Below are 11,846 nucleotides of genomic sequence, written 5' to 3'. Positions count from 1 at the left end.
CACACAAGGGGAACTTAAGGTCCAGCTCCGTGGGTGGCTGAAGCCACCTGAGCTGCCACCAAAGGGGTCCCCAACTACATCTTCCTGGGGCACCAGTCTAGAGCTCGGGGGCTGCCCAGGTGGTTGAACCAAGGAGCTGAGACAGCCAAAATCCACTAATCCTTGGCAGCACTTGCAGTTCCTTCAGATCCTGTCACCAGGTCCCAGCCCTGCCTGGCCTTCACCGGCAGTAACACAACTGCAGTAGCACAGGCACAGCCAGTGCTGTAAGAAGGCGTCACCCTCTAGCGACACAAAAGCACTTGCCTGGAAAAATACGTGTATCCTCCGCGTCGTAGCACCCAGCAATGCTGGGAGGGGGGGGGGGGGGAGCTGAGCAAGTTTTCCTCCGTTGAAATCGCACTGAGCGAATACTCCCTGGTCATGAGCTATCTCAGGCGCTTTATTCCCTTAAGATAACCTTCTCCACCAATTAGCCATGCCTGACCACCCTGCTGCTCCCCACCTCACGCGGAGAGCCTTTCTGAAACACAACCTGACCACAGGCATGGAAAATTTCAGCTCGGATCAGCTGCCTGGCAGAGCCATCCGCAACCAGATGGTGGGAGCGGGAAGCCCAAGAGCTGCCGTTGTCATGGCAGTGCTGGAGCAGCCGCTGCGATCCCCGGGACAGACGGCAGCGGAGGTGGCAGTGACCAGCTCTCCCGGCTCCTCGGGAGCTCTGGACCAAGGCGGGCAGTGAAGCGGGGCTGACCCCACCTCCAGCAATCCCGACCTGCTGCGTTGGCTGCCCCCGAGCTCCTCCAGCCACACCAGCAGCTCTGCCGCTGCTCCAGCAATGCAGGAGTGCTCATGCCAAAGAAGGGGAGGGGGGGTCCTTCTGGGAGGCAGCGCTGTCCCCCCAGCACCCAGGCAGTGTCTCCTTTCCTGCAATAGCACCCATCGTTCATCTCTGCCTCCCCTGCCCTCACCTCGGGAAGCAATTTCCTTACCAATACAGAGGAATACGGATGCCTTCTTCACCCGGTCAGGACCACAGACTGTCTGTACGTGTCCTCACAGGCAGGATGAAGGTGTTTCCAGAGGGGAATGCTACCCACTCTGCTCCTCACCATTTTAGCAGTCGAGTGCAGGGCTCGCAGCCGAGTCAAGCAGCCACACAATTCAAGGTGGTTCATGGAGATTCTGCAACAATGCAGGTCCCACCTTCCAGCTGGGGATTCTCCTCCAGGAGGCAGAGACCCCATGAGAGGTACCTCTTGTCTCCAGCTGCACACTCCTATGGGGAGGAAACACCCACCCATGATGGCAACAGCCCTGAATTTGCAAAAGTCTCCCTGGTCCTTGTAGCTGCTGATCTTCAGTGTTTGCCTACAGCAGCAGGCAACTCCTCTACCACCACCTTGCCCTGCCCAAAGGCCACCCACAAGCTCTTCCAACACCTCTGCAGGTTTCCTCACTTTAGCTGGTTCTCCAACTCCACAGCTGGCTCGCCCCAGCTTCAGTGACCTGCTTTCACGGGAACACGAGGGCTCACAGTACCTTGGCTGACCCATTGAATCTTCTCACACCGCCTTCTGCTGCCAAGAGAGATTGCTGCAGTAACAGTGGAGGATGCAGCCAAGAGTGACCAGTAAGACAAAGGAGATGTCTCCTAAACACGAGCCTTGCTCTGGGAATGCCAGAACACCCTTAAACAGTAACCTGGGTGGAATCAATGCCCTTTAACACACAACGGCCCAAGTTTTTCAGCCACCCCCAACAGCCTCTCCAACTTGAACTTCATACATGTAGAGCAGAACTGCTTACAGACTCTCCCGTGTACCATCCTGCTTCCTACAAGCAGCCATGGCACCACTGCCTGGCACCAACACATTTCTTACATACTTGAAGCGATCTTTTACCAAATTTTCAGCAAGTGCCCCAACTCCTGTCCACTGAGGATGCGACTTGGGCTCTCGGGGTCATCAGCTCAGCCCTGAAAGTTCTCAGAAACACTCAAGGTTCCCCCCCACCTTTAACCTAGCACACCCCAAACCCCACACTCATCGAGCAGGGAGGAGACAAATGTAATCACAATCATTGACATTTAGAAAGCTGCAGCCCCAGAAGACAAGACAGAATATTTTATTTCTCTCCACTTGGAAACTGGTTTAAAGTAACAAAGCAAAAGCCCTCAATCCTTCTCTGCTTTCTGAGCTAGGTGGGAACACTGCAAATGTCACAGTCCAGTAATGGCGGGCAGAGGCCTGAAATCCTCCTCTAATAAAGCCAGGGCTGTTATCTGCCTAGAGGTCTCACTGGGAAGGGTTTTAAGTTCAAGAGGCTGTTTTTTGCCTCAACACACAGAGAAGCATCTTTTTGTAGACAAACCTTGAACTCTTTTTCTTCCCAGCTGCCAACCATCTGCCATGGTGAGGTGGCAATGGACGGCGAGTCCGCTTCGCTTCCCAGTCCGATGGGGCAGCTGCTCCCTCTCCCATCCCCTGCCAGAGACACTCACTCCTCCTCCTTGAATCGGAAGAGGAGACCGCGCTGCTCACCCGCTGAGCTGAGTCACCCTAGCACAGGGCTCACCCATACACAGCTAGGCTGGCTTTGCAGCCTGGGAGCCTGGCCCTGTCTCCCCCGGCTTAGTAAAAGGTGTCACCAGTGCCACAGGCTGTACGTGCAGATGAACCCTCTCCATCAACTCTTGTTTTAGCGAGATCCACAGGACACATCTTGCTCCGAGGACCGGAGAGGCAGTTTGATGCTCTCCAGCCAACCCCCTGCTCTGGGGGTCTGCTTCACCCAGCTCTAAGGATATCTAAGGGCCTCAGCTATTTCTTCTACAGCCAGTAGCTTCTTCCTGACACAATATAAAGCAAATGCATTAACAGTCTATTCTTTAGAGGGAAGTCAGAAGAAAACTCTGGGAAGTAAACAGCAGATTTGCTCATTCAGGAAAAAGCCTTCTCTGACTCGGATTCCTTCTGTTGTAACTTCCGAATCAGTTCCAGTAAATTCATCTGTAAAGTCAGCTCCTGCAAAGGAAGAGACATTTTTGTAAGGATAAGATGATCCCACTCCCTGCTGCAGGAAGCAGAAAGGACTGCCTTATACCACCCACTCAAGAGCCACTGATCTTCAGGGAACAAAAGAAAAAGCATGCAGATACAAAACAAAGGCTTCATTTTGTTTAAGCATTTCTATAAAATTCAGGTCAGTAATATCTTAACAGATCTGCTACAAACTGCAGCTGCCTTGGGAACCCCGGAGCTTTACAGTTCATTAAGGATTTAGAAAGGTTCTTTCTTCCTGAGGATGGTTTAGTGATAAATGCTGTGAGGGCTGGCCAGTTGGGCAGGTTTCCCCTTCTGGAGCAGCCTCCAGGAGTGGGGCAGCAGCACCCCCCTGCCCACCCAGAGCCACACACCACAGAGGAGTTTCTCCATCCAGGTCAGCACAGCTCCCTCCCCTTGTCCTTCAACAGGATCTTCAACACCCTGATCCTTTTCCGTCACAGACAGGCAGGAAGCAGGAGGGATTGCTTTGGGTGCTAAGCAGAGTCTAAGGCATGTGCAACACACTGCTGTGCTGGTGCCTCAAATTTCCTCCAGGTATTTACTTCCCCTTCAAAAACTCCCTCTTCCGTGACTGTAATCAAGCAGAGACTGCTGCCTCCTGCAGTCACCAACATCAGCTCACGGCTTCCTTACCATCTGCTTGTTCTTTACTCACATTTAGCTCACCAGCCATTTAGCACACAGACTACACGGTGGAGTAGCTAATTCAGTGAAGCCTGCTCTGTGACTCAGACTTGCAGACATTACACTATGGAAATAAAAATCTATTTTTGTAAAGATGTAGCAACTGCATAAGCAGGCATCTTATACAACAGACTGAAGGGAAACACATCGGCTGATAGGAAACGCATGGAGAACAGATTCCAGCAGTGATTTCTTATATGATGGTGGCATTCACAGGTACAAGCCAAGGTCTGGGTCTGGTTTGCAAGCTATTGTAAAGGCAAACATAAACAAAACCCAGCAAATAGGAACCCTGCTAAGGGTTATTACTTACAAAAATAACATAAAAGGCAGGGGCAGGAAGGGAGAGAAAGAACTGCTTTCATTATACAGATGAGGAATAGCAGCACAGGAAAAATGAGAGGCTTGTTCAAGGCTACACAGCTAGGAATTGTGTGGGTTTTAGAAAATGCCTGTTTAACTAACTTAAAGCCATCTTTTCTCACTAGTAGCTCTTTATCAAAGTGAAATTTAATCAGCTGAAAAAACAAGAGTTAAGAACAGCCTGTTTCTGCATTGCCTGCAAACTTCTGTGGCCTTACAATGAGACTTTGGAAGTTTTATTTTTTCATTCCTGCGGTGGCGTTAAGACAACAGAGAAAAACCCAGGCAATTGCTCACAAGTTTTAAGAGCAGATGCACTGGGAAACCAAGAACAATTTTCTAATCACAGTCTGAGATCATCATCTCCAGTAAGTCACATGCAAGGATTAACAAGATGTCTAATAAAAAGACTTCTGAAGGCAATTTGTACAGCTAGGCAAGGTACAAGAGTGATAAAACTACACAGCCACTTATTTTAGTATTATTCAGACCCATTCAAGAGTCACAGGACTGCAGGCTGCTGGCAGAGTGTTTCTTCTCTCCACACTGGGAAAAATATTGCAGAAAGCTGGGGATGTTGCCCTGTCTAACGGGCTTCCGTTCCTTCATTCTGAACCTGGTACTACATCTGCCCAGGGCATGTTGCCCATCAGCTGATGAGGCAAAGGATGGATCATTTTTTCTGACCCAGTGATTCAGAATTAAGAGTAAGGTTTTTTAAAAAATAAAGATATTGACACAAGAGTACTGTCAGATCTTACGCTCCCTCCTACACACTAACCTGTGGGTTGGTGGTGATGTAGAAGCCAGACACCCCAGCCTTCTCCAGAGTGCTCTGTTGGTCTATCACTTTTTGGTCCAGTTCCAAGACTATCTTCTCATCCATCATTCGCTGCTCCTCTCGAATTCGTTGCTCCACAGCCTGAAAAAAGATAACCGTCGACAGAAAGAAAAAAAAAAAACAAAACACAAAACAGTGGAGTATCTTCCTTCCTTCTCTCTTTTTCTTATCTCTAAGTCTAATGGTGACTAGACCTGAAGCACTCCTGCTCTGAAGAGTCCCAAGGACAGCAGAGGGAGCAAGCACAGCCCCAGATCTTACCTCCTCCTCTTGCCATGTCTCCTAGCAAAGCTACCACTCAAGAAAGTGCAGGGAAAGCACTGGGAGCAGCCCCCGTTCGGTGTGCTGGCAGGCCAGGAAAGAACACGAGCAACAGATCCGTATCTGAACGACTTTTCTTGATAAGCTGCAGGTTATGGTTGAGCACTCCAGCAGTATGGGCTCAAAATAAGTCCTCACAGGACTGGTGAGGCTGAAGACAGACATGGAGGAGTAACATAGGCCACTGAAGCTCGCCAAGGGGCCAGCTTGGACACCTCCCTAAGCCTCTATGTTCCCTGGACACTAAAACACAGAGTTGGAGCTGTAAATCACACACAGATCCCATTTAGTCATCAAAGGAGCCGAACTCCTCAAAAACCTAACTTTACAGCTGGAAAGCCACTTTATTTTATATTGACACCAGCAAGCTGAAGTCTCACTTGAGACTACAGTGTGCTGGGCTTCTATTTTTGGCAGACTGAGAACATTATCAAATGAGGATAAATAACCCCAACCAGGAGAACGCAGCCCCTCCCACCTTGCTAACATCTGCCTAAAGCTCAGCAGAGAAATGTCTGCATTGCCCCCGAAAAAGAAATGGAGCATAGAGACTACATGCTACATCAAAACCACGTTGGAAATCTGGAGTGGTGGGCTTGTTCCAGGAGCACTCAGATGATCTGCTAGCTGCAGAGTGGGGTACTGCTCTGGAGGAAACCTCAACCTACCAGAAACCCTGCCAGAGGGGAGAAGAGAGCAGAAAGATTGCAGAGGATGAGGACAGTCCAGCTCAAATAAAAAGCCAAATGTGTTTGGAGGTGAGACAATTCAACCTGAGCAGACTGCACTGAGCAAGACACAGGGGAAGTCAGGAAGCATCAAATCCCATCTAAATACAAAGGGAGGCTCATTCTCTTGCAAGAAATAAACAACACAAGTTTCAACATTTTACTCGTGCAACGCTGCCCCTGTGTAACACAGTAAAGAGGCATGCATTTAGCTGGAAATGTTCATGGGGGTAGGTTATCCTGACTGCACAGGAAGGGAGAAGTCACAAAGCCTGGGATTTCCTACGCCAGCGGCTGGTGGTTTAAAAGACCTGGGCAAATCCATTCAAGAGGGGAGCTGAAAGCCTGTGTGCTGCTACAAGTCCTGAGGAAAAGCCAGAATTTGAATGACTGAGGTCTCAGCCCTGGACAGTCTGGAAAAGAGCTGAGGTTTGTCTACATCACAGACATATCAGTAGTTCTCTGCAAAGGGCCTGACCTAAACCAAGAGCAATTATTACTTACATGAAGCAGGAGCTACCTCATGTAATCTTTCTTGGATGTACATACAGCAGGCAATTAGCATCTTACATTTTTAATTATGTCCACAGGTTTGAGAAAGCTTCACAGAACCATATGCTATTAAGGAAGAATTGCCTCCTTCACTATGGGATGCTAGTGAACCTAAGAAAGCTTCCTTCAGTCTAGGGGCTCATTGTGGAGCTTTGTGGAAGGTATGAAGGATTCAAATCCCTTGTTCCCCAAATACACTCCCAATCACCCTGAGGGAAGGAGGCACCACACCATCACCTCCTTCACTTACTGTGCTTGACGAGTGACTTTACATGGGTTTGGAAAAAACAGATACTCTTTTTTTCAAACATACAAATAACATATTGCTAGGGCTGGCATCTGATTCTGGGCTACAGAAAAGTTCCAAAATCCTGGAAAAAACTAAGGCTTAAACACAAGCTTTTACTTCAGCTCTGGTGGCTGATGACCCTCTATGAGGGGCATGGGTTTCACTAAGAGACATCTAAAAACTACATCTTGTATCACCTCTACTGGGAGACCAATCTCAAGCTATCTTGTGGAGCTGGTTTTTGAAGCCTTCAACCACACAGGGCAGCTCTGACTAGACAGGTACCAATTGTAACAGAGATGATCAATCTATTCCTGAAATGCTCCACAGCAGAAATATCAGAAGATAGAAAAGGGAAGAAGTAACTCTAGTAACATGTGGCAGAGGAAACAGAAGAGAAAGGCAGGGGGAATGTGAAAAGAAGTAGGAAGAAGTTGCACACCATGTAAGACAAGGAGAAATGACCTGTATATGGTCCACTTAATGAGTGAATACAATATTGGAATCACTTTAAAACAGGCAGTATAGATTATTACTTGCTGCAAGTATAAGCTAGAGACAGAAGTAACAGGGACAGCTAATAGAGGCCCAGCCTGGCTTTAGCCACCTTAATACAGAACAAGGGACGTGGGAACACCAAGACAAAAGACACAAGAGCAAGCGCTGATGTAGTGCTTGTGATGGGCAAAGGTCAGGTACGAGCCTCTATTTAAACAGTTATTTGTTTGCCTTACGTGGAGTAAAGTAACTTCCCCCCTACATTTAAACTGATTAAGATAAATAGCTACTTGCAATTTCCTTTACCTTATAAAACTGCCTCTATCTTATCACCAATGTACAGATAAGTCCTTTGGGACTGAACCTACCGCTCCTGCTGAAGTGCCTTTCTCCACATGCCTCGGGATGCTTGCAGAAACTATTTCTATGCTTACATATCTCAAGGAAGTTCCTCCTTATCAGTGCTACTAAGTAAAATATGTTATTTTTTGACTACTCTCTGCTTTCTACTTGCTGTGGTGTAATAGTGGATTTCACGTACCTTCTCTGTGTTTTCTATAAACTTGCTCTATCTGTACACAGGCTTCAGCCTGCCAAATAATGAGGAATCATGAATGCACAGTGGGAAACACCACTGCTCTTTTGGAGTGGACTCCTGAATTTCCACAACTCCCAGATCACACCTGGACTGCAGCTATCCTAGATGGCAAGAGCCTGGGCCCTCATCTTAGTATCCCAGAATCACTCAGGTTGGAAAAGCCCCTCGGAATCATACAAGTCCAACCCTCAGCCCGACTCTACAAAGTTCTCCCCTACACCACATCCCCCAATATCTCATCTAAATGACCCTTAAACACACCCAGGGATGGGGACTCCACCCCCTCCCTGGGCAGCCTGTTCCACTCTCTGACCACTCTTCCTGTGAAAATTTTTTTCCTAATCACAGAATCGTCTCAGTTGGAAGCGCCCTTGCAGCTCCTCCAGTCCAACCATGAACCTCACCCTGACCGTTCCCAACTCCCCCAGATCCCTCAGCGCTGGCTCAGCCCGACTCTTCAACCCCTCCAGGGATGGGGACTCCCCCCCTGCCCTGGGCAGCCCATTCCAACGCCCAACAGCCCCTTCTGCACAGAAATCCTTCCTCAGAGCCAGCCTGACCCTGCCCTGGGCAGCTTGAGGCCATTCCCTCGGGGCCTGGCGCTGGTTCCTTGGCTCCAGAGACTCATCCCCCCTCTCTGCACCCTCCTGGCAGGGAGTTGCAGAGGGCCAGGAGGTCTCCCCTCAGCCTCCTCTTCCTTCTCCAGACTAAACCCCCCCAGTTCCCCCCGCCGCTCCCCAGCAGACCTGTGCTCCAGACCCTGCCCCAGCTCCGTTGCCCTTCTCTGGCCACGCTCGAGTCATTCGATGGCCTTTCTGGGGTGAGGGGCCCAAAACTGAACCCACTCAGCGAGGGGCGGCCTCACCAGTGCCGAGCACAGGGCTCAGATCCCTTCCCTGTCCCTGCTGGCCACGCCAGTGCTGACACAAGCCAGGATGCCACTGGCCTTCTGTCCAGTCTGACCCTCCCCTGTTGCATTTTAAAGCTATTCCCTCTTGTTCTGTCACTAATCACCTGTGAGAGGAGACCAGCATCAACCTCTCTACAATCTTGGGACAAAAGGCAGAGCAAGAGGAGGGGACCCCCAAGTCAGGGTGAGGACCTTAGGGCTGCGCTAGCAAGGCCAGACAGGACAGCTGGCGGCTCGCAAGGCAGCAGGGGGTGACTAGTTAAACCCCCTGGAGATGCCGGACGCAGGGGTGGTGCTGCTGTGACCCCCCGGGGATCTGCGCCAGGGAGCGCTGCGCCCAGCCGGGCCCCCCCTCACCTCCATCTCGCGCTGCTGGGCGGCGCGGAGCAGCGGCAGGTTGTGGGGGCGGCAGCACTGCTGGGCCTCCTTGTGCCGGTGGAAGAGCTCCTGCTTCAGCCCTGCCGCGGGGCGGGAGCGGGTCAGGGCACGGCCACCGCCACTCCGGCCCCAGTGTCCCCCCCACCGCCCCCCCGGGTCACACCCCCCGTACTACCACCCCGTCCCCCCCCACCGTGTCCCACGACCGTCCCCCAGTGCTCCCTCCCCCCGTGTCCCACGACCGCCACCCGGTGCCGCCCCCCAGTCTCCCGTGACTGTCTCCCAGTGCCCTTCGCCAGTGTCTCACGACTGCCACCCAGTGCCCCCCCAGTGTCCCACGACTGTTCCCCAGTGCCCCCTCAGTGTCTCACCAGTGCCACCCAGTGCCCCCCTCAGTGTCCCACGGCTGTCCCCCAGTGTCCCCCCGCCTTCCTCCCCGCCCCAGTCCTCCCTCAGTGCTCCCGGTCTGTGTCCCTCCGTGCCCCCCCCCCCCCCCCCGCCCGAGTGCCCTGGGCTTACCCCCCGCACGCTCCGGGGCTGCCCTCCCCCGGTGCCCCCCCCCCGCCGTGTCCTCATCGCCCGCACCCCCGGTGCTCCTGATCTAACCCCGCCGTGCTCCCCCCCCGCCCCGGCCGGGCGCACCGCGGTGCTCGCTGTGCAGCTGCAGTCGCTGGCTGTAGAGGTTCTTCTCGGTGAGGTGCTGGATCTCCAGCAGGCCCTGCACGATCTCGAAGACGGTCCCGTCTAGCAGCGCCAGCGCCAGGTCGCTCAGCGTCGTGTACGAGAGGCGCTGCTGGCAGGGGCTGCCGGTACCGGCCCCGGGTCAGGGCGGGCCCCGGCCCCGGGTCAGGGCGGGCCCCGGCCCCGGGTCAGGGCGGGCCCCGCCGCCCTCCGCTCACCTGGGCAGCGCCTTCACCAGCGCCTGCAGCTCCGAGAGCAGCCGGTAGTGCCGCTCCTGCTGCCGGGACAGCTGCTCCGCCGCCGCCTCGTACCCCCCGGGCCCGGCCCCGCCGCCGAACCGCTCCATCGCCCGCCCCGCGCCGCACTGCGCCTGCGCGCGCCTGCGCCCCGCCGCACGGCCCCGCCCCCAGGCCCTGGCCCCGCCCCGCCCCGCGCCGCCGGCGGGGCCGGTCCCGCGCGGCCCGGGCCGCCTCCCCTCGGAGCCCGCGCGGCTGGGCGCAGGTCTGCGCGCGCCGGGGCGCCGGGGCTTTGCTGGCGGTCGCTCACCAGCCCATCCCGTGGGGCGCGCGGGGAGAGTATCCGCAGGGTGTCCCGCTGCTCGGGCCTAGGCGCCGTTAAAAATGTGCTCAGTGATTTCACCGAATCCTCTGGGTTGGAAGCGCCCTTGCAGCTCCTCCAGTCCAACCATGACCCTCCCCCTGACCGTTCCCAACCCCACCAGATCCCTCAGCGCTGGGTCAGCCCGACTCTTCAACCCCCCCAGGGATGGGGACTCCCCCCCTGCCCTGGGCAGCCCATTCCAACGCCCCACAGCCACTTCTGCACAGAAATCCTTCCTCAGAGCCAGCCTGACCCTGCCCTGGGCAGCTTGAGGCCATTCCCTCGGGGCCTGGCGCTGGTTCCTTGGCTCCAGAGACTCATCCCCCCTCTCTGCCCCCTCCTGGCAGGGAGTTGCAGAGAGCGAGTGTTTCAGGTGGAGTCTGGCAGCTCTCGAGTTATGGTGCAGGGTGACTTGGCCAAAAATGCGGTGACCCCCACAATCACCGTCATCAGAGGAATTTCACTCTCTGGGTACTTGGTTTCATGGTTTCGTTCCAACTCATGAGCTGGGGACTGTTCTCCACAGCCACCACCCCAGAGCAAAACCAGGCAACACCCGTGTGTTCACCGGGGAGCCACTCGGCTGCAGGGAACCCTTCGAATCCCTTAAAACACACGGACTTTGTTAAGCGTGTTTCGACTTCAAACACACCACTGGTTTCTTTTCATGAGCTCTTGGGTGCAGGTAATGAGATCAGTGCTCAGCGCTGGCCAAGCTGCAAATTCATTTCAGTGGCACACATGAAAAGGTTCCTGGCTTGAATTAGCAAAATGAAAGATCCACTGAAATGTATTAAAAATGCCTTAAAAGTATTGGTTTTAATATGACTTCAAAGCCTACAAAAGCTGTGCTGCCTGCTCGCGGGGAGGAGAAATGGGCATGTTAGAGAAGGACACAAAGCATCCCCAGGCAAATGGGGCATCCCTCAAAGATCCCTGAATATAAATTGGCCCCTTTTTTTTTTCCCCAGTTGGTTGCCTTGGATTTCCATCCAAGAATCCCTAAATCCCAAGTGCTGGAGAGGCTTTGGGTGGGCTGATTGCAGATCCCTCTGCTTCTGGGCTGCTTAGGCTGCTGCCTCATAGAGTTAACCCTGCCGTGTCTGTCTGTCCTGCCCATCCCCTGCCTGCTTTTTCCCCAGCTTGGCAGCAATTCCCCATGAAATAGCTGCCCCACATTTTGAACAGGCAGATCACCCCAACCCCATCCTTGGGAGTTGCCAGGAGGTTTTTGCTGTACTGGAGCTGTTGGAGGCAGAGCCATGGCACGGAGCCTGGGTGGCTGCAGCCTGCTGAGCTGCTGTGGAGGGATAAAAAGGGTCTTTTAATTAAAAG

General features: G+C 53.3%; 1 protein-coding gene across 1 annotated transcript; it reads right to left on the bottom strand.

Moving 5' to 3' along the window:
* Nucleotides 1-2,104: 2,104 nt before the first annotated feature.
* On the bottom strand, nt 2,105-10,271 carry LOC141967534 (protein DGCR6). The gene is made up of 5 exons (XM_074921420.1): nt 10,130-10,271; nt 9,873-10,033; nt 9,210-9,310; nt 4,897-5,037; nt 2,105-3,026 (listed from the first exon to the last, which is right to left on the bottom strand). The coding sequence occupies exons 1-5, from the start codon at nt 10,255-10,257 to the stop codon at nt 2,943-2,945; spliced, it is 615 nt and encodes a 204-aa protein (XP_074777521.1). The 5' UTR covers nt 10,258-10,271; the 3' UTR covers nt 2,105-2,942.
* Nucleotides 10,272-11,846: the final 1,575 nt, after the last annotated feature.

This window comes from Athene noctua, chromosome 17 (assembly GCF_965140245.1).
Source record: "Athene noctua chromosome 17, bAthNoc1.hap1.1, whole genome shotgun sequence".
Lineage (NCBI taxonomy): Eukaryota > Metazoa > Chordata > Aves > Strigiformes > Strigidae > Athene > Athene noctua.
The sequence above is the reverse complement of the archived record's forward strand: the minus strand, read 5'-3'. Positions and strand labels throughout refer to the sequence as shown.